Source organism: Argentina anserina, chromosome 6 (genome assembly GCF_933775445.1).
Source record: "Argentina anserina chromosome 6, drPotAnse1.1, whole genome shotgun sequence".
In the NCBI taxonomy this organism is placed as follows: domain Eukaryota; kingdom Viridiplantae; phylum Streptophyta; class Magnoliopsida; order Rosales; family Rosaceae; genus Argentina; species Argentina anserina.
Window position 1 is genome coordinate 10,329,515 of NC_065877.1, and position 23,472 is coordinate 10,352,986.

Sequence of the window (23,472 nt, forward strand, 5' to 3'; positions counted from 1 at the left end):
TGCTAACTTAAACTGGCCACTTAGACAGTTTGATGTCAAGAATGCATTTCTACATGGAGAACTTACAAAAGAAGTGTATATAGATCTTCCGCCAGGATATGTAGCTGGTTCTCCAGGTAACTTCATATGCAAATTGAGAAAATCTTTGTATGGTCTTAAGCAATCACCTTGTGCTTGGTTTGTATGGTCTTAAACAATTCACAATTCAGACCACACATTGTTTCTCAAACATCAACAAGGGAAGGTAACAGCCCAAATTATATATATTGATGATATGGTAGTTACTGGTAATGATACTGTTGAGATGGATATATTATAGAAGCAACTAGCCACAGAGTTTGATATGAAGGATCTAGGTGCACTCAAGTACTTTTTGGGCATTGACGTAGCCAGGGGGAGTGATAGTATATATCTGTGTCAAAGGAAGTACATCCTTGATCTACTAGCAGAGACATGTATGTTGGACTGCACACACCTGTTGACACCTTTATTGAGCAAAATCATCGTTTAGCAGAATATCTAGATCAAGTTCCTACTGATCGAGCTCGTTATCAGAGATTAGTTGGGCGCTTGATTTACTTGACTCCAGATGTTGCATATGCAGTACGTGTGGCAAGCCAGTTCATGCATAATCCGAGTGAGGATCACATGAATGCTGTTGTAAGAATTTTAAGGTACTTGAAAAATCAACTCCAAAAAGAGAAGTGATGTTTTCTAAACACAACAATGTTTTTGAAGTTTATGGCTTCATAGATGCGAATTTGGCTGGAAGTATCACACAAAAAATATCGACATCAGGTTACTTTACTTTTGTGGGAGGTAATATGGTTACATGGAAAAACAAGAAATAAAATGTGGTGGCACGGTCTAGTGTAGAAGCTGAGTATAGAAGTATGGCTCATGGTCTGTGTGAGTTACTGTGGTTGAGAAACATGTTATGTGATTTAGGTGTTAAACCAAACACTACCATGAAATTGTATTGACAACGGGTAATAATTGATATTTCACAGAACATGATCGTACTAAACATGTCGATGTTGATCGTTACTTCATAAAAGAAAATCTTAATGCCAATATTATCAACTTTCATTTTATTCCTACAGAAAACCAGCTGGCAGATATATTAACTAAAGGTGTTTCGAAAAAGGCATTTTATGACTTATTTGGCAAGTTGGACATGATTGATGTGTATGCGTCAACTTAAGGGGGAGTGTTAGCTCAACAACTTTTGACTTATGCTGGTGCATTTATGCAATTGCAGACATATTGCATTTATGTAGTGTAGACTTGTAGTAATTAATTTTTGTGTTAAGTGTTCATATTAGATGATTCCTATAAATGTATAATATGAACTTGAATAAAATACAACATATAAAAAACTCATCTATTATATCCGATTCTAAATCCAGTTTTCTTTATCTATGATGGCCAGAGAAGAAATAACTACGGCTTTTAATCTTAGCAAAAGCGGTTGCTCCAATGATTTCTGTCTTCACTTCTTCTGTTAGCAAATGCTATCCCTGCAGAGATATGTTCTTTGTTTATATGACTGTATCTACCCAGCGGGTTCAAGGCCTTGACCAAGAACTCCATTACCGGCAGCTGAAGAAAGTCCCACAATGATTTGGGCACCCATGCTTTACCCTGTGATTCTGTGGAGCTACACTGTTGATAAACTTCTGTGCAGCAGCTTTCTTTGCGTCATATATAGCTCTGGACGCCTATCATTGATGTTGGCATGTATTTGGTGTTCTGGTAAGGACAATTGCTTAGATGGTGAATATGTCAACGCCTACCTCTCCACGTGTCAACGAAAAGGCAGGGCAGCTTATTGATGCTACCCATTTGTGGTTACAAGAATATGCCTAATCTAATATTCTGAAAATACAGTGACTCTCTAGGTCACGTGGTGACATGATCATTGGAGTAGTTGGATAGTTCCCGAGCATCCTAATGCCTACATAAGGCGCAAGTGTCTACTTCATCTATTAGCTCACAAATGTCACCACTTGGCCGCACACAAGAAACACAACTTGAGCAATGTATGAAAAGCATATGATTCGCTAGCTTACCACATACGCCAAGCGGTGCTATATTTGCATGATCTCCTATATTACTATATGAATGGTCAATTCTTCATCTCTTCTCGCTGCTCCATTACTTCAGCTAAATGCCACATTCACATTGTTCAATGCCAGCACTGGTGCTTCGGGCACAGTCTAAAAATTGCCGGTACTCTGTTTGCATGCCTTCGAGCCGCCACAACGTATACGATATGGCTACCATGCTCATCAAACTTATTTCGTGGTATATTAATTCTTGGCTACACTTATATATTTCTTGATGAGAATATTTCTTGATGAGATACAATTGCTACCGAGACGATTTCTTATATTCAACTGATTTTGTCACGGCTCAATGGCCGACATGGAGTCCCTTGCATTCACTCTATTTATTATATCTACGGCATCTTTATGCCTCTCATGTACACTTCCCTTTACATTTGACTCTTCATTACATTATCGCCGTATATGTTTTCCATTACGTTCTCCATTACGCCGTATATGCTACATTATTATTGAGCATGCATGTTACACTTGCACATATTCACATATGTCACGTCACACGGTAACGCCTCCAGGCTAACACCTAAATGGCTACACTCGATGTTTATCTACGTTCGTACACTTTATGCCCATGAATCTCCTATTGTTCATATTTTTACATATGCTTGCTTCATTACGCCGTATATGCTACATTATTATTGAGCATGCATGTTACACTTGCACATATTCACATATGTCACGTCACACGGTAACGCCTCCAGGCTAACACCTAAATGGCTACACTCGATGTTTATCTACGTTCGTACACTTTATGCCCATGAATCTCCTATTGTTCATATTTTTACATATGCTTGCTTCATTACGCCGTATATGCTACATTATTATTGAGCATGCATGTTACACTTGCACATATTCACATATGTCACGTCACACGGTAACGCCTCCAGGCTAACACCTAAATGGCTACACTCGATGTTTATCTACGTTCGTACACTTTATGCCCATGAATCTCCTATTGTTCATATTTTTACATATGCTTGCTTGACTCACTCTCTTTTGATGATCACTCTCTCCACGAGTCCTAAAACCCACGGCTCTGCCTCAGCTGCACCAGCCCCGGCCCTGGCAGCACCTGCCCCGGCCGCTCTCGCCCCAGCAGCACTTGCCACGACGCTCTCTCCACGAGTAAGATGACGCACACATTTTTACTTACAGTGTCGCCTTGCCTACTCAAGGGCCCCACGTTTGTCCCTAGCACTAGATGTCGGACCCCAGGGCGAGTTAGCTACTTGTCCTAGCAGATCTTGGTGTTTATCTCTGGGTGACATCCCTTGTATAGGGACTTTGGGGACTCCCCATGATACTATGTATTGAATTAAATCGCCGCCCCCGGCCAATCTCCAGATTCATGAATGCTTCGAACGTGCTAGTTAACCCACGAGGCTAGCCCTGAGATCCTAGGTCACTCTCCAGGTCCAGGGATGCTCCAATGTTAGTTAACACACGTGTCTAACTGCATTTATTAGTTACGCCTTGTCTAACATTGAGATCCCAATAACTCTCTAGGTCCTAGGCCACTCTCCAGGTCTACGATACTCGCGCATCTGGTTAACCCATGTGTCCGATGCAGAGGTCCTCGACTAGATCCATGGGTTCCCCATACGGTTAGTACATGACAGGGCGATCAGTACCTGACCTGGCAGTCAGCACCTGACCCCGACATACCTAGGTCACTCTAGATCCATGAACGCTCTGAGCGTGCTAGTTAACTAACGTGCCTAACTCAGAGGTCCTAGATCACTCTCCATGGTCACGAATTGGTTGGCTCAGGTCCCGAGGAATTTGAACTCGAATATTACACCAAAAATGAAGATATGAAAACTCCCCACCCAAGTAATCTCTCTGACCGATGATGTCAGCGTTGCCTCGATTCCTCAAAGGCCCCACGGTTGTCCCCTGCATTAACTGTCCTGACCTCCGGGGCGGGTTGACCACTCGCTCCAGGGGGTTTCGATCGTTACGGTGTGGAACATTCCTTGAATGGGGACTCTTTGGCCTAACTATTCTTTTCCATGTAAATAGATAATTAACTGCTATCATATGTCTTGCTTTAACAGAATTGTTATCGTGTCTCCTAAAAAAACAGGTGCATGCCCCGGTCACACCAACCTCGGCCGCACCAGCTTGGTTTAACTCCAAAGGAACTACGTTTGGTTTGATCCCATACGTGGGTATGTAAGCACTCTAGCACCTAGAGGCCACCGTATGTTGCCAACATCGCCGTCTGATCCCTCGGATCACGGTCATCTATGGCATGCATCGTCATATGGCCCTCGGACCACACCACATGTCACGGACATCGCCATGTGATCCCCCAGATCACGCATGTCACAGACATCTCCATATGATCCCTCGGCTCACACGTCGCCACAGGATCCCCCGGATCACACGTCGCCACATGCTCCTCCGGATTGTAACATTCGCCTCTCGATTTTCGGTTCTCCTATAACCATACTAATCTCCTCATTCGGTCTCTCTGACACCTGGCATCTTACCACCCGGCCCGTCCTATACGGAGATCGAGGGACTTATACATCATGCATCACGTGCATACTCATCGTGCATATCTATCGTGCATCACGTTCATACTCATCTTGCACCACATACATACTCGTCGTGCACCATTTGCACGCTCATCATGCATCACCATCACATGTTCCACGAACCATACTCACATCATACGGTTTCTCTGGGACCTCACATCATTGTGCATGTTTCTTTACACCCGGTCCGTCCCTCTTGCATGAGGACTTGGGGGACTGGGGATTGGTAGTGTTGCCACTGGTGCTCCGACGCTCATTCAGGCTCGTACTCCCGATTCTTCATATTGATAAACTCCCCACCCAAGAGTCTCTTGACTGGAAACTTTGGGGACTTGTTAACACCTCCTTCATGACTAGGGTTAGCATCGTCATTACTCGCCTGCCTAATCTTCACAGCCTAATCAACCTAAAATGCCCATTACATGTATTATTAACCCACGAGAGCAATTTGGTAATTTCACATGTAACACCCTATTTGCCTCTATAAATAGGCATCTCCTCTCCACAACAAGGTAAGCTCTCCAAAGCCTCCACACCTCCACTCACACCTTTTCTCTTACCTAACTCTACATATTTATCTTTGTAGTTGACTTAGGCATCAGAGAGTTGAAGGCCGACCAGCCCGGTCTTCTCCCTGTAACGTCGCGTGCTTGTGGTTTTCAGGTGACGGAAAGATTCATCGGTTCGCCAGTGTTCCCCCGCCGGAATCCCGACGTAACAACACTAGATTTATAATAAACTTATAATTGTTCGTCAAATATATATGAATTACTTAAAACAATATATTTACAGAAGTTCGTTGTAGAAACCAGGCCACGACATCAACCCAGCCTACGTAAATGCCCATCAACCCTAACATCATTTCCAACTAAATTGACCATGACATTCAAGTTGATGTTACTACATATCTAAATGACGCAGGGAGGAGGTATAAAGGGTAAACAAGCGTCAAATTTTAGAAAATGTAGAGAGTTTACAAGCGATAAACTCTTAGATAAAACTCTAGAATCCACCAAAAAATAAGAGAAAACTCTCAATTTGATTGATAATAATATGATAGATGCGTCTATACCTGTTTACGGATGCTTAAATACTGAAACAAACCCTAGGGTAATTAACAACTAAACCCTAAAAGCCCATGAATAAAATAAAATAAAAACAAAACAAAAATAAACTAGAAAACCTAAAAAGATATTAAATCCAATTGTAATATCATAATGACATTTTTTGGCTAAAATATGACAAGGCTTATTATAGTGAGTTTTGTAGATCTTATCGCTCCCATTTTCGGAAAGGTATCATGTGTTTTAAACAGATGTTCTAGCCAAAATATACTGAAATTTGATTAATTATGTGAAATATATGTTTTCGCTCGAACAACCTGAAAAGTTCAAAATCTAATTTTCTTTAATATTTCAACAGCTAGCAACCTCATTATGTATGAATTATCAATTTTCAGATCAATTTTCTTTAACCTACACCGCTTCCTCAATTTAACATTCATCTTACTTACAGATGTTCTCCATCACTAAAGCCAGAAAAGTTTATCATATACCCAATTTGTTTTTTATTTATCATAAATGTATGTTTGTCCATCCTCTCAGCTTTGTTCACGAGTTAGGTGAACTTCGTCTCCAAAATTTGATAGGGGGCAATATGTTCAAACGAATTGATCAACCACTAGATTAAAAGACAATAACAACTCCCATTAATAAGGACCTATTAGTTTAGACAAACAAATTAATTCATTTGCAATATATAGTGAACTTGAAACTTGAGTAAACTGCATGTCCAGGGCTCCCAGGAGAACACCTCTGTGAATGAACAAAATATATCGAGTTAATAAGAATTAAACAAAGGAGGACAATTAAACTTACATTTTCAGTTCTTAAGCTAAATTTAAGAAAGAAGTCTTGACTTAAGAATTGACGTCAGAAGAAGAACACCGTTGTGCATAATTATCTGCTGCTAAGAAGAAGAAAGGTAGGCCTAATTGCCTAAAGGCTCAAAGAATAATAATGCTACACCTGAAAGTCTGAAACTGGCTATAGCTTAAAACCATAGAAGAAGAGGTTTTCCGAGAAACTTATGCTTGTGAGGGGTGACGACATTGAGGCGGTGTAGTCTGCAGTATGGAGGTTGCACTAGTGAAAGCGGCAATGGTTAACGATCAAGTGATGGTAAGCTGAGGAGGTAGCTAGACACCCAAGAATGAGCTTGTACTCTAATCGTTAGAATTCAATAGTTAGGATTAATCACTGAAAGTAAGCATGAAAAAATGTTTACTAATAAATTTCAATTTACTATTCTGAACTTTATGTCAGTTATTAGTTGTGTTATTCTTTATTTATTAGTATCAAAACTCTAATCATGTGTGCCCCTGTATTGTAATTTCAAATTCAACACGAGGTTTGTCGTAATTTGTCTCATTTTTTCCTTCCTAGGGCCTATTCTGGCTCGCTTAGTTTCTGCAAATGCGGTTGTCACAAAAGCTTCCTTGGGTTTACCATTGCTATTGAATGATTTGCTTGGTTTCAAGCTTCATGTAGGTGCTAGACTTAGTCTTGTTGTTATTTTGTTGATGTTTGTATTCTTATAATCATGCCCTGTTCTTCATTGTTTTCCATCAAATGTTCATTTGTAACACAATAACATCGTATTCAGTGGCGGATCCAGGATCCGAAATCTGTCGACTAATTAGAAGTGTAATTTTTTTTTTGTAATTTCTTGATACACATATATTTGCTCTACTCCAAATGAAAATTCTTTTTTGTTGTTACAACAATATATATGAGAAAACATTTTCACAATTCATATAATTGAAAAGTACAATTTTAGCAAAAACAAGAATTTGTACCAGAAAAAGAAAAGGGAAGGAAATGAGAAGGAAAAGAAAAAAAATCATTAATTAAGCTTATGCGTTGAAAGAAGAATATATGTAGGGTTTAGATGAAAAAAAAAAAAGAGAAATGCTAAAAAGATAAGTTGGCTTGATATGGAGGAAAATGAATTAGTCAGTTTACCAACTGAATCAACATTACTTTTGTTATCTCCAAATACTAATATAATATATATTCTTCAATTTTATCCCAAACAGCATACCACGTGGATCCGCGCATCAGCATCGTGTCTTCGCGGTTTCTTTTTGTATACTACGCGGTTTGAACTAGTCGTAACTTTAGTGAAACCTGTGTGGTCCGGGTGAGTTTATCGAAACTTTAGGCGCCAAGTAGCAGAACCTTTTTGGAGATATTATTTATAAAATTGAATTGATAAATTAGAGTTGGGAAACGTAAGCCTTGGGATTTGAACCATAATTTTTGGGTACAATACAAAATAATTATTTATTAAGAAAAAAATGTTATTTTCTGGCAGGTTTTAGCTTTAACAACCCAGCTCAGTTTGACTGGACTTTTAATCCCAACAGCTTGTAAGATAAAATAAGGATTTATTTTCCCAGCTTTTCAAATTACAACAAAGGACATAACCTATGTACTATGTACAATCACGAAATTACCCTTCCATTTTTTCCCTATTAGAGTTTTTTATCTTAATCTAAATTTTTAGCTTATATAACTAATTTGGGTTGGCCTTTGCTACTAGTGCCACTTTTTCTTTTTCTTTTGCCATTTTTCTGTTGGTGTGGGTTACATATTTGATTTTTTTAATTTAAATAATACACTACACATTTCATTCAATTAATATATGTGAAAATAAAAAGATGTGTTAATTTTTCTTGAACAATATTTTCACTTTAGTATTGTTGTCAATGAAACTTCGAGCAACACACATTAGCCTGTTACTCATCACAATTTAGCATGAACAACTGATTTTGAGGTTTATTTTAGTCAATAATACTGAGCTTTTAGCTCATGTTCTTGATTTCGTAATCTATGAGTAAATTATTAGCATTATATTTGAGGATTGACTATATGAGTAGAGGATTGATTAGTGTATTTTGGATAGATAAATTTAAGATATACTCAATTAACCTTTTAATACACATTCTTATTTTTTTTCTTTCTCAAATCAAATATTTAGATTAATTAAATTAAGCTTCTATTCATACATCAAAAAACAGTATTTAGACCTCCTTACTCAGTAAACCTCCATTTTTCTTTTATGAATACCTAAAATACTATTTAGACCTCCAAAGTTTTTCTAAAATACTCATTATCTAATTTAATTTTTTTCATACTGTATTTCAAATTCATTTATTATATACAACTCGAAAAATACATAATAATCACACAAATTATCTTCTCGAATTAATTCGATCACTCGTCCACTCATTTTATAAATTCATAATAAATTAGTAAACAATATTTTTCATTCATTGATAGTAACATCAAAGTATATGAAAAATTGTAACCTCTAATTAATGAGTTTTGTTCATTAACGTATATGAAATATTATAACCTCTAATGAACGAGTTTTGTTTTTTTGCTCAAATCGAAGTTTATGAAAAATTCTAGACAGTATTATGTAGTTTATACATTAAATCGTCCACATTCAATTTGATGTTTATCAACTATATTAATGTTTTGACTAATGATGTTTATCAAAAAAGAAGGCAATCAATTAAATCATTTAATGTAATTTGAGATGACATTTTGGATTGTCGAGCAATAAATATAAAGGATAACTATCTACATTTGTATTTTATAATAGGTAAGTAAAGAATTATTTCCCTTTATTGTTATATGCATTGACTGAATCAAAACTATCTAGGAAAAAGATGGAGGTCCAAGTACCATTTTGGGAGGTATGAATAGAAGCTCTCTTAATTAAATGAAAAATAGACATATATGTTTGAGGATGAAATACATGTATATTATTGAATGATATGGGGGCCTATATATAGGCATTTACAACACCACAATCCCGTAGGATTCGGAGTCCTAATCTACTATGGAGATGCTAATCTATCTCCTAACAGGAAACCTATTAGGCTAAGACACACACAAGGGTAGAATAGTAATTCTCCCGGAACACTCCCCCTTGTGTCGCATGCCTAGGTTGCATGGTGCACACATCGTTGCCTCGGTAAAAACCTTGTCAAGCAAAACAAAAACCTCTTGGGTAAAACAAAAGCTTGATCGAAGGGAAAAAGAGCACAACGCACCAACTACTTAAGGATCTTAACATGTGATGTAGACTCCCCCTGAAGTCTACCAAACTCTAGTGTTCCGATAAACGACGCATGCCAATGCTCTTCACATGTTTCACAAAAGTAGATTTAGGCAAAGACTTAGTGAACAAATCCGCAACATTGGATTCTGAACTCACTTGATTGATCTGAACATTCAAGAACTTCTGTTGTTGAACGTTGTAGAAGAACTTAGGCGAAATATGCTTGGTGTTGTCTCCCTTGATGAAACCTAACTTCGTCTGCTCTATGCAAGCAGCATTATCTTCATAAATGCACGTAGGTTGATCAGTTGTAGAGACTAATCCACAAGAATCACGAATATGGCGAACAAGTGATCGTAGCCAAACACATTCTTTCACTGCTTCATGGAGAGCGATGATCTCCGCGTGATTCGAAGAAGTAGCAACAAGAGATTGCTTTGTGGATCTCCAAGATATCGCCGTATTCCCAATGGTAAACACATAACCGGTTTGAGAACGAGCCTTGTGAGGGTCAGAGAGGTACCCTGCATCGGCATAACCAACTAACAAGTTGTTTGGAGTCTTTGCATCGGGGGAAAGAGCTGCACGGGACCGGTGGCTGCTCTCGGCACCGCGCACGGTCTCCACGCCATGGCGGCCGGCGGCATCGCTGCGGCGTACGGCGGCAAGGCCGGGGTCGGCGACAGCGGTGGTGTGGGGAGATACCGTGGCGGTGTTCTCTCTGCAATATGGGTACAACAATCCCATGTCAATGGAACCTTTCAAGTATCGAAACAAATGCTTGATTCCATTCCAATGACGTAGCGTAGGTGCGGAGCTAAATCTAGCCAATAAGTTCACTGCGAAAGATATGTCCGGTCTAGTGCATTGAGCAAGATACAATAGTGCCCTAATCGCACTAAGGTATGGAACTTCAAGACCAAGAACGTCTTCATCATCCTCTTTAGGACGGAAGGGATCCTTCTTGATATCTAGACTTCGGACGACCATGGGAGTAGACAATGGACTGCATAGATCCATATTGAAACGTCGAAGCATCTTCTGCGTGTAATTTGACTGATGCACTAAGATGCCGTCGGCCCTATGCACAAGCTCAAGGCCGAGACAGAATTTCGTCCTCCCTAGGTCTTTCATCTCAAATTCCGACTTCAAATAAAACACGGTCTCTTCAATCTCATCAAGAGTACCGATTATGTTCATGTCATCAACGTAGACCGCAACGATGACGAATCCGGAATTTGTCTTTCGTATGAACACGCATGGGCATAGTTCATCATTCTTGTAACCCCTTCTCACCAAGTATTGATGCAACCGATTGTACCACATTCTTCCGGATTGCTTTAACCCGTACAATGAACGATGTAATCTGAATGCATGAGCACTCCGTGGTCTGGAGGAACTTGATGGAGGTAAAGGTAGTCCCTCAGGAGCTTTCATGTATATCTCTGCGTCAAGATCCCCATAGAGATAAGCTGTGACCACATCCATAAGCTGCATGTTTAGTCTTTCGGACACTACCAGACTAATAAGGTAGCGGAAGGTAATGATGTCCATAACAGGAGAATAAGTCTCTTCATAGTCAATACCAGGTCGTTGTGAGAATCCTTGCGCCACGAGTCTTGCCTTATAACGCACGATCTCGTTCATCTCATTACGCTTACGAACGAAGACCCATTTATGTCCAACAGGTTTGACATCTCTTGGAGTCAATTCAACCTTTCCGAAGACTTCTCGCTTCGCTAATGAGTCAAGTTCTGCCTGGATTGTTTCCTTCCACTTCGGCCAATCTGCTCTGCGTTCGCATTCAGCTACAGAGCGAGGTTCAACGTCGTCTTCAGATATGATCTCAAGTGCGACGGAATAAGCGAAAACGTCATCAATGCATGTAGTGGCTAGGTTTCGGACCGACTGCTCACTTGTGTAGTTCACTGAGATTTCGTTGTTCTCTGGAATCAAACAAGGTTCCACAGCGTCCCACGGAAACACTTGAGTTGATTCATGGACATAGCTGTAATCAGAGACAACTTCATACGATGGTGATTCATCGTTGATGACGCGCTGTGCCTTAGTCATTCGCTTCTTTCTAGGTTTTGAATCCCTAGAGTTTATCGGTCTCCCCCTTTTTCTTTGAGGAGCCGAGGCCGAAGCTGCTCCATGCCGGGCCATCTCAGCATCGTCGCCACAAGGGGCGCCGGCAACACCACGGCGTACGGTGGTGCCGCCGTCGGCCTCCGTCCCACTGTCAGGGGCGGTGCCAACGTTGCTAGGTCCAGGAGCTTGTCTTCTACGCCCGTATTTCGGGACATCCAACCGTGCCGGTACGTTCGAAGCGGGTATGTTTGATCTCGTCACTTTAGCAATATCTACAAAGCCGTCGGGCATCGAATCCGCGACTTTCTGGAGGTCGATAATGCGTTGCACTTCTAACTCACTTTGAGCAGTGCGGGGATCATAATGAGACATAGTGGGGACACACCACGTCAATTCCTGACGTTCATTTGGAATGATAACATTCCCATCTCCCCCTAACGACGAGAAGCATGTCTCATCAAAGTGACAATCTGCAAATCTTGCAGTAAAGAGATCTCCGGTGGTTGGTTCTAAGTAGCGGACAATCGTTGGGGAATTATAGCCAACATAGATACCTAATCGTCTCTGAGGACCCATCTTAGTACGCAGCGGAGGCGTAATAGGCACATAAACGGCGCAACCAAAGATGCGTAAGTGTGAAATATTGGGTTCGTAACCAATGACCATCTGGTACGCACTAAACGCTTGGTTAACCGCCGGTCGGAAACGAATAAGTGTCGCTGCATGCAACACTGCATATCCCCACGCAGAGACCGGCAGGTTAGTACCCATAACCATTGCCCGAGCAACAAGCTGAATACGCTTGATGGACGCCTCTGCTAGACCGTTCTGTGAATGAACATGAGGAACGAGATGTTCAACTTCGATCCCAATAGACATGCAGTAATCATCAAAAGTTTTGGAGTTGAATTCTCCAGCATTATCCAAACGAATGGATTTGATAGTATAATCGGGGTGGTGAGCCCGAAGTTTGATGATCTCAGCTAATAACTTAGCAAATGCAGCATTCCTTGTGGATAGCAATGCGACGTGTGACCAACGCGTCGATGCATCAACCAATACCATAAAATATCGAAAAGGTCCGCATTCTGGTTGAATAGGTCCACAAATGTCACCTTGGATACGTTGTAAGAATGGAATGTTCTCGGTTGAAGCCTTAGCAAAAGAAGGACTTCCTTGAAATTTAGCAAGAGAACAAGCTTTGCAACACGAGCGATGGGCATCAGAAATTGCCATGGAGGCATGTGAAAGCACGGGAGGCATCACAAGCTCCTGTGAAGGAGGGGATGCCGCCACCGACGGCATGAAAGCCGAGGAGCTGCCGAGTGGGGCATGCTCAGCCGCACCATGCGGTGCATGGGTAGGCACGGCCTCACCGTGCGGAGCACGGGTGAGGTGATCCTCCAATCGCTTCCGGGACTTGAAAAATGGATGACCATGTGAATTCTTAAGAATTCTAATCATCATATCACGTCCAGGGTGCTCGAGACGGGCATGCCAAAGCATATAAGAGTCCGAATCACAAAAGTTGCGTTCAACCGCATATGATTCAAAGATCCGAATGGAAGTAAGATACAAACCATTCCCAAGACTCTTCATCTTCTCTAAGATGCGGCGATGACCTGCTTTCTCAGAGGTAACGCAAAGATATTCCTCTCCATTCTCAACATAAGTATCGAGGTGAAAACCATTGACACGTATGTCCTTAAAACTTAGCAAGGTGCGGGGAGACTTCGGCGCATAAAGAGCGTCTATGACGTTAAGAGTCGTACCATTAGGCAACATGAAAGAAGCAGTGCCTCTTCCTTAAATGATGGATTTCGAGCCAATCATTGTAGTCATCGAAGAAGTCGAAAACACTAGATCCGTGAACAACTGCATGTGCCGTAGGACAGTGTGGGTGGTTCCGCAATCAGCTAGACATTCGATTTCACCGCGAGACATCTACAAAATGACAATTAAGAGAGTCAGCGACACGGGAATAATTCTATACAATACGCCGTAGGATATTGTAAGAATGGGAATCGGAACGAAGGTCGATCCCATCGAATGTATCACATGGCAATAGTACTACATTCTTCAACTAAAGAGTTGGAAATCATGGTATTGAAGTAGTGAAATACCAAACAGTAAACTAGGGTGGTATAAACCATCCAAAAATAGTGTGGAAACACACAAAAAGAGTACCGGTGAGTGCATATAACGGACTTGGAGAAAATCGGAAAAACAAACCGGAAAACCATGTCAAAAGAACTTTAAACCGGGTGAATGTTGGACGAGGAAAACGTGGCAGCAGGGGCTGCTGAAATATGCCGGAAGAATCAGGAGAAAACGACGAAAAAAAATCGTCTAAAAACTCGGTGGAAAACCGGCGGCACCGATTGCCGGAAAAACCGGCCGCCGGCTGTCGAAACTGGCCGGTATGGAGGCCGGGACTTCAGGTCCGACAGGGGACGCCGGCAGGAACCGAGTGGCAGTGCCGGAAACGCCGAGAAATGGCCGGAAGACGGCGAATACGCCGGCAAAACGTGCCGGAAACGCCAGAATAGTAACCGGGGCCGGCCAAGGCAAAACGACGTCGTTTTTCGACGTTCCGAGGTTCATTTTCCGAATTTTAAGTTCCAAATTCACAATGTAGTGCTATTGGGGTCCCATGTAACCCAAAAAGTGTCCAATTTAAAAACCACGTGAGTTGCACACGTTGATTATCATGCTAAGTGTCGGATAAATAAAATTCTCAAAGAGATCGTCTTGTAAGCAAGAATTGAGAAATTTTATTGAATGCCAATCTTTAATACATCACACATAAACTTCTAATTCCAAAATCAAAAGACTATTACAAAGTCAATGAAAATAACAATGGCGGTCGGCCATAACAATACTTGAATCATAAAGCTAAAGAAGCTAAAACGACTAATCAAAGTCGGGAGTATCCATGGTAGCAACCGGAGGCCTAGCTTTAGAAGCAAGGGGCTCGGGTTTCATGGAGATATGGCGAGTCTCGATCTCATGGTCCTCATTCACATGATTCGATTCGGGTTGTAGAAACTTCTTGTAGGCGGAGTAAGCCTTGATCATCTCTTTGCTAGCGCGACAATCGCGATTAAAGTGCTTGAAGGAGCCACATTTGAAGCATGGAGACTTGCCATTACCGGAAGTGGAGGCATTAGGAGGCGCACGGCCTCCTTGGAGTGTGGGACGGGGACGGCCTCCCCCTGAGGGTGCGGCGCCGCCACCATCACGGGTCCATGTATTGGACCGAGGCCGAGATCGGCCTTGTTGCCTCCCACCACGAGAGTTGTTATTTTGGTGCTGATATGGAGCGTTCCTTGATTGATTCTTTTGCTTAAGAGCTTTCCCATAGTTAGCCTGTGGCGTAGAAATTCTTTTAGTGCCAACAGGTCTAGTGTTGTTGTTGAGGAGAATCTCAGAATGTCTCTCCTTCTTAGCTAAGAGTGCCATTAAGTCGGCAAAAGACCGGATCTTCCCTTCCTCTACATGAGTGCGGTACGTATGAGCTTGAACCTCATAGTTGATTGGAAACGTATCCAATGTTTTATTGAGAAGATCTAGGTCGGTCTTGATGACACCAACGGTGCCAAGATCGGATTGCAAGCATAGCATATCCTGATTGAACTCATCCACTCTCTTATAGTTCAATAGACGGATGTTATCCCATCTAACGGTCAATTCAGGAAGAAGCTTATCATGAACGTTGTTATACCGCAAGCGTAGTTTGTCCCATAATTCTTTAGGATCTTTTACGTTCAAGTATTGCCTCTTGAGAGTTGCATGGATGTGACGTCTCATAAAGATGAGAGTCTGAGTCTTAGCCATAGGTGGGAAATCAGCAGGAGGGTCGGCAAACATGCCTTCAATCCCTCGGCTCTCGAACGCGAGTTCCATGTCGGAAACCCAGCGGTGGTATTCCTTTCCTTCTAGATCAAGAAGGCCAAATTCCGGTCGAGATGGCGATGACATCTACAAAACGAATACGGAATCGATTAGATTCAAGTATAATAGGAATTACAAGGGGTGACGTATATGGTCACAAGAAAAATCGATGCAAGCGGCGATACTCATGATCGCAACCAAAACAGCGGTGCACTCAGGCGACCACACGAAAATCGATTAACTTCCCTTTCAAAACAATCGTGACTCCCCTAGGACCGTCACACAGAAAACATCGACCAAGAGGGGAAACCCATCCCTCTATAGTCTCATCGGCGTTATAAGAAAGGCCGGAATTAAGACAAGAAGAAGGCTAATAGCGCCCGATATAATATATCTATACGTTCAAAAGCGGGAACGTTTATAAAAATTTACCTTGGGAGGTTTGTAGTATACGGGAGTAGCTTCTCTTGAGCGAAGTCCTTGCTTGTGACTTTCACGTCTCTTGCGTGAATATGCGGGAGGAGCAATTTTGAGTGATTTGATGCGGGAACTTGCGGGGCAAAAAGATTTCTTTGCGGAGCGAATGCAGAGGAAGCGCTGCGGGGCTGCGGGGCTGCGGGGCTGCAGGGCTGCAGGGCTGCGGGGCTTGCGAGGACAGGGGCTGCGAGGGCAGGGGCTGCGAGGGCAGGCAGCGGTGCGGCGGAGGTAAGGAAAAAATTTCGGAAGGCTCTAAAAGATTCAGGGTTTTAGGGCTTCGTGCTGATAACGTGTTTGAGGATGAAATACTTGTATATTATTGAATGATATGGGAGCCTATATATAGGCATTTACAACACCACAATCCCGTAGGATTCGGAGTCCTAATCTACTACGGAGATGCTAATCTATCTCCTAACAGGAAACCTATTAGGCTAAGACACACACAAGGGTAGAATAGTAATTCTCCCGGAACAATATATTATTAATAGAGAAAAAGAAGAATAAACAATACATCTCTGTCATGATTAAATTGTTGGAAACGTTGCTAGCTTATTATAACTTATATTAATTGTTATAATATATTTTCATCAGTGTTCTAAAAATCGTCGCCTAGGAGACCCTTGGCTGTTCAAAGTTTGGGTCGATTAATTCCTGATTAATCCTCTGGGCACTGGTTTTTAGCTGTCCGCCCGATTAACGCCTAGTATTTTTTAGAACCTTGATTTTCATTGTAGCAATTCTTAGTTTTCTTCTTGTATAATTACAAGCCATATTGAATAATTTGATATATGTTTTTATTCGATTTAGATTGATGTTAGAATTGTAACAACAATACTCCATTTAATTATCAATTCACAATGCGGTCAATGGTCTAAATATCGTTTTCGGCATCGTATCGGTCGAGAGGTAAAACGATATATCAGGAGATATATCGGTTTTATCGGGGATATATCGGTTTTATCGGATTTGCTTATTTTCAATAAAATTTATAAAATTATACTTCAATATGTACCAAATAAACTAAAAAAACGGTACTAAGTAAACTAAAGAAAATAAATACTTGATTTAATGACAATTAAAGTACACAAACGACATCTAATAATAAAAATAGGTATTTAAGAATGATTATTTAGACTTGAAATTCATCATATATATTTAAAATTTATATAAATTAAAAATATATATGAAAAAATTAAAACAAATATAAGTTTTTCAAAAAAAAAAAGAGGAAATAAATATTAAAAAATTAAACAAAAATTGAAAAAATAAAAAAAAAATCAAAATTTGACCGATATTTGACCGTTGACCATCATTTTTGCGTTGACCGATAAATTTTGACCGATATGCTCTTATCGTATCGGATTCGAAATATCAGCGATATATCGGGGATATATCGGCGATATCGCCGATATTTCGAACAGAGAATGCGGCTATTATCACTCGATTGTCTTATTTGTTCACCCTACAAATTAAAATATACCATTTTTATCCTTAATGTAATATAATATAAAAACAAAATCTAAATAAAAAATAATAAAAGCTTTTAGATCCCCCTGCCGCAAATCTCCTTTTATTTCTTCACTTTGTCCTCTTTCTCTGTTATGATGGCCACCAAGAGGGTTAATAATTTAGAGCTTATATTAGGTCAGAAGATACATAAAAAAGGCTATGGTGATTGGTGATCATCATAAGTAACGTCTAAAACCAAAATTGGTGGTGGCTATGGTGGAGTTGTGATAATTCTATGCTTTAGTTACATATGTTTTCCGTTTTCAAATTTATATATATTTATTACGCTTTTTCAATAATATTTTTACATTAAGGGTAAAAATGAAAAATTAAGGTTCAAAATATGCATGTAGGGTGAATTAAGAGGACATTAGGATGAAAATAGCCGCCTAATCATTTAAATATAGATATAATGAAGTTTATAGCCAAACTATAAAAACGTACAATTGGAAAACATTTTTAAAACAATTCTAGATATATAATAGTTATATTAAATAATATGATGATTAATAATTTTTTAGATAAGAGTATTTTGGACACTTTGGAATGTGTATTTATTAAAAAACAACTAAGTTAATATGTATTAAGATATTAGTAGAGCGTATTTAAAATATCTCTTAGGATAATGTGGCCTATCGAAAGATAAATTAATGAGTAACTTCAATACACTTCCTAATAAAGATCTTAGTTTCTGTTCTATAAAATTGTGAAATATAGCATTTGTTTCGTCGTAAAATGAGAGGGAGAAAATGGGAATGTCGAATTACAAACGTAGTTTGATGCCTTTGATGGTAATTTCCTCTGGAGGAGGGTGGAGTCCAGACAAGAAAATCAGAAAAATGAGCAGTTTCACAGTCCTTTTCTTCCTTTAATGGAGGGAAGTTTTGTCTAAAACTCACTTCCGACTTTAAAAGCCTTCTCTTCTTCTACTTCTGGCGCCATTCAGATTCACCTTTCCCTTTCAAACTCCCAACCTCTTCTGCTTCTTCGATCTCTTCCTCCTTCTTTCATGGAAGAAAAGGAAAGCACTTTTTCTGGCTCACTGGGCAACTCCGACACCGACTCACCCCCACCCAACTCCTTCAACCACACCCTTGACGTCTCGTCTCAGGTGGTCAACACGGCGGTCAACGTCAGCTCAGAAACCACACTGCTCGGTCCCCCACCACCCCCACCCCCACCTCCACCCCCAGCACCAGCACCAGCACCAGCACCAACAGTTACGACAGTTACAACAGCACAAGAACTAGTTGCACCAAACACAGGAGTTGTTGGAGTTCAAGGAAATGTTGAGAAGAAGAAGAGAGGGAGACCCAGAAAGTACGATGCTGATGGGAACTTGAGGCCAGGCCAGACCCATAACTCGGCTCACGTGACTCGCGTGCCGCCTTCGGCGCCGCCGGGGTTTTATCTGTCGCCGGGTTCTCCCAATCCTACTGAGTTTTCTATAAAGAACGGAAGAGGAAGGCCGGCTGGATCCGGAAACTGGCAGGTTCTTGCTTCTTTAGGTAAGTTAAAGGGGAAATTTTACCTATTTTTGGCATGAAAACGATGGAGAGGAAGTTTTCATTTGGGATTTCGAAAATGTGGTTGGTGCTGGGTTGATTTTCCCTTGTTATTTCCTCCATGTACTAATGTATATAGCTCAGTTTACCTACCAAAAACAAGGAAAAGGAAAGGAACACTTTTATTTTCATCATTTGGTTTTTATCTGTTTCTTTTTGTTCGTTTCTTGTCTGACCAACCAAACAGACTTTTGCTAAATCAGATTATTCAGGCAGGCAATGGATAATTAGTCTAACATAATTATGGTAGGATGTAGATCTGAAAGTTTTCTTTGTCCTTTGATTGTTTGAATCAAAATGAGCATCGATTTGGTGTAAGATGGATATTTAGACTTTAGAGAGAGTAAAGATTGTAATTTTGTTGAAGTTTACCAATTAAAGAGTCGAGCTTTGATGATCTTAGTTGCGATATCTAACATGTGCCCAATGAATTCTGATGTGGATGTGTTTTTGTTTGCAGAAACAGCAGGTGGGGACTTCACACCTCATGTGGTTACTGTTGGGACTGGAGAGGTAATGAATTATGAATGTATAGTACTGAGGATATTTGGTTTCAGGTACTTGAATATTCAAACTGTTGGTCTGAAATTTTCAAATTGCAGGATGTTGCAGGGAGAATTCTTTCATTTTCTGAAAAGGGTCCCAGAGGGATTTGCATTCTCTCTGCTAATGGAGCTGTTTCAAATGTCACCATCCGCCAACCCGGTTCTACTGGCGGTATTCTCACTTATGAGGCATGGTCTTAGATTGTTATGCACTTTCTATTTGTTTGGCCTTTTAGCTGTTGTTTTGTCTTGTTTTTGAATTGCATACAAGACGATCTTTGTTATATTTCAAAGAGTGATGATTGATATGGTTGTTCAGTGTCATAATATTGCGGCTTTCTTCTGCTATTTCATAATGTGGTTTCTCTGTCATGTTCATTATATGTCACTTTGAAATTTCATTATCTTGCTTAAGCGTCCATTTATAATGTCAAATGTAATTGCAGGGCCGCTTTGAGTTGCTGTCATTATCGGGGTCGTTTACAGTCATGGAGATTGGTGGTGTACGAAGCAGGACTGGCGGCTTGAGTGTCTCATTGGCTGGACCGGATGGTCGTGTAATCGGTGGTAGCATAGCTGGTATGCTAACAGCTGCGAGCCCTATCCAAGTAAGTACTCTGTTACATACTTTCATAACTTTCATTTGATCTTTGAAAGCTGTGTCTGATATAGTAATACCCAAATCACCAGGACACCTGACCAATGATTAGTCATGGTATAGAAAAGCAAAGTGTTTAGTGCACACACAGAAACTAGCATAGACACCTGATTAGAGCAAGTGACAATTTATCTTTTGGCTCACTGGAACTGCAGAACAATTGATACTGGTTTCTTAATTCTGTAATAGTTTATCACTAGCAAATATGTGCAGTTTAACTAAATCGTTCTGTCTTCTCCAAAATGTAAAGCCCAATTCATATATTTACTAACAGTTGTGTTTTGATTAATTTGTTAGATTGTGGTTGGAAGCTTTATGCCGAATGGTGGTAAGCCACAGAAGAGGCATTATCGTGAGAACGCAGTTGCTTCTCCAATCTCAAGTGCACCAGATACAGTTGCCGCAGCAACACCAATATCGCAAGCACAACCTGAAATTGAGACCAGGTTTACCCCTGTAGTCCCTTTACCAGCACAAAGCCATGGAGAAGCAGATAAAGGAATAATCCAAAACCAGAACTTCAATTACATACCCAACAGTGCTGCCATTCTCATGCCTACTAATGCTGGTTGGAATGGAATGGAGCTGAAGTCAGAGCATAGGCCATCTCCAGACATTAATCTATCTGTTCAGGGTAATTAGAGAGATCACGGAATTATGGCACTCTGACAATGTTTCCAGTCAGTCTTCTGCTCTTGTATCTTTACTAAAATATGTTTGCAGCTTGATGATGTTTCACTACCCAGGAAGACAAATTTAGAACATCACACTAATCTTTTTTTTTTACCAAAATGTTGCACCGTGGAGATTTATTGACAGTTAAATGTTAGGACATTTTAGCATTAGTTTGGGAAAATTGTGACAATTTTAAGGTAGAAAGTTTTAAGTCCATTTCGTTATAATTTAGTTCATTGATATTTCTAAAGGATTATCTGCCCACCGGACCGAACAACACATCTGAATTCTCTATTTTGAGATGAAACTGACGTACACTTGCACCATGTTTATTTTGCTTAATAGATAAGGATTGATCATGACCCACTTTGGTGAGCTATCTACTTGAAACATGCATAGGGAGAGTCAGCTGAAATCCAACTTCCAATCATGATCCAAGTAGAATGCAACTGTGCAACATTAATCATAATTTCAAAGTATATATCAAATTCAGCTTGAAGATACCAGGCTTGGATAAAATTTTGAAATAACAATCAGGCCCAATTTGTTTTTTTTTTTAAATCCCGAAGTGATGATTTTCAAACCAAGAAGCTCAAATTCCAAAAGACTAATGTCAATAGCATATTTATTTTACTGATAATGCTAAGCAGAGAATGCAAACATAAATAGATCTGGAACTACAACGCATAACAAAAAGTAAAGCTGCAAATGCATAGAAAAGCCAACAGAAAATGAAATCCAAGCAAATGTAACAATTCTCTTTCTCATTCTTTTCCCTCAAGTCCACGGAGAACATCAGAGTAAAAGTTCCAATCAGGATGGTCATTTGACATTGCAGGCAATCCAAATGGGTTCTCCTTCACATAAATCTGAACATTATCTGCAGATGCAATGCCATCCAAGTACACTCCCAGCTCTCCCTTCGGATCTATGGATGCATGGTTTTAAAGAAGGTATCAGCAAAAAGAAAACACCAACCGGAAGGAAAAAGAAACAAAAACTGCTAACAAAATATTTAGCATTAGTCCAATACCTAGTGCATTGTCACTTGCATTATCAGGGTTGTACGATTCCATGAAAATCGATGTGTGAGGCTGCAGTTAGCGCATGAATCAAATTAGAAACCTTCCACAGTATCAAATTATTAATGAATTATAAATGGAAGCATTTTGATGATCCTACAGGATTGAGTAGGGCCTGGTAAGGTTGATCATCAATCAACAGTGTATCAGATGCAGAATATTTTCCACAAAAACAGTTCCACATTTTCTCAAGCCGTTTGAAAACAAGAGGCTTCTTTTTGTCTTCCAGGGACATGAGACCTGATTCAGTGCAATCATATATGTCCTACATATATTGAGGAAAAAAAGAAATATACTTTAGCAGTCTACATATATCTGAGAAAGAGTAAATACATCTCATTGCAAGAATTCAGAATTTTAAACTTACAAACACAACAGACAGTTTCGGCCTATTGCAAATTCCAATTGCACATTGCAATACACCCTTAACTTTTCCTCGTCTGTACGTTGAGCAATCAGAAGAGCAAAACAAAATGCAAGCAAGATAATTACAAACAGGCAAGGAAGTAATTAAAATAAATACATTGAGGGTGAAGTAATATCAATGCATTTCAAAGTTCAAAAAGATAAAAACTGACTCTTCCGCACAAGACCAAATTGCAACTTCAAATCTTTCAAGGCAGAACTCTAAAAACTCACGAGCAAAAGGTCTTCTAAACACTGCAACAGCAAGGACTAGAAATATCAGTTTAGATTATTAAGTTGTGAATGAAATAGATACCATAACTGTTGAATAAAGGCAATGAGGGATACCTAGTTGATATCCATATCTCCCATTAGGATTACGAGTAGTTGGAAATTTAGCCTTGTTGAATCGATAAACCCGGTAAACCAAAAGGCCATTGAGTCCAAGAACAAGAAGCTTCTTTCTTGGCTCTAGCTTCAGCTTCTCTAGTGAAAGACTAGAGTCACTCCCGGTTTCTTTACTGTCATTGTTGGTAGCAGCAGTAGAACAATAGAAGAAATCATCATCACTGTCATAGCAATCACTGTCGTAAAACTCATCACTTGAATAGTCAAAGAAAGGATGATACTTGATTTTTTGGGATATACGGTTCTTTCCAGGCATAATTCCTGATAAAATGGTATAGTAGCTAGCAATTAGTTACAGAACATGTAAATGTCAATTTATAGAAGAAGAAAAAATCAAACTTTTCAACTCAGTAATAAA

At 40.0% G+C, this 23,472-nt stretch overlaps 3 protein-coding genes across 3 annotated transcripts in view; 2 read left to right on the forward strand and 1 right to left on the reverse strand.

Moving 5' to 3' along the window:
- The first annotated feature begins 4,563 nt into the window (after positions 1 to 4,563).
- Positions 4,564 to 23,472, forward strand: part of LOC126797745 (enolase) — a 98,639-nt gene continuing 79,730 nt past the window's right edge. The window contains exon 1 of the mRNA XM_050524456.1: positions 4,564 to 4,567. The gene's annotated coding sequence lies outside the window, so the exon portion shown is untranslated. The remainder of the gene's footprint in view (positions 4,568 to 23,472) is intronic.
- LOC126797748 (AT-hook motif nuclear-localized protein 1-like) lies at positions 18,643 to 21,440 on the forward strand. Its single transcript, XM_050524460.1, has 5 exons — positions 18,643 to 19,284; positions 19,802 to 19,854; positions 19,944 to 20,075; positions 20,333 to 20,494; positions 20,842 to 21,440. Exons 1-5 carry the CDS (start codon positions 18,786 to 18,788, stop codon positions 21,184 to 21,186), a joined length of 1,191 nt encoding a protein of 396 aa, XP_050380417.1. The 5' UTR covers positions 18,643 to 18,785; the 3' UTR covers positions 21,187 to 21,440.
- LOC126796845 (uncharacterized) lies at positions 21,984 to 23,370 on the reverse strand. Its single transcript, XM_050523564.1, has 6 exons — positions 23,055 to 23,370; positions 22,880 to 22,961; positions 22,669 to 22,741; positions 22,402 to 22,566; positions 22,253 to 22,313; positions 21,984 to 22,147 (listed from the first exon to the last, which is right to left on the reverse strand). The coding sequence occupies exons 1-6, from the start codon at positions 23,368 to 23,370 to the stop codon at positions 21,984 to 21,986; spliced, it is 861 nt and encodes a 286-aa protein (XP_050379521.1).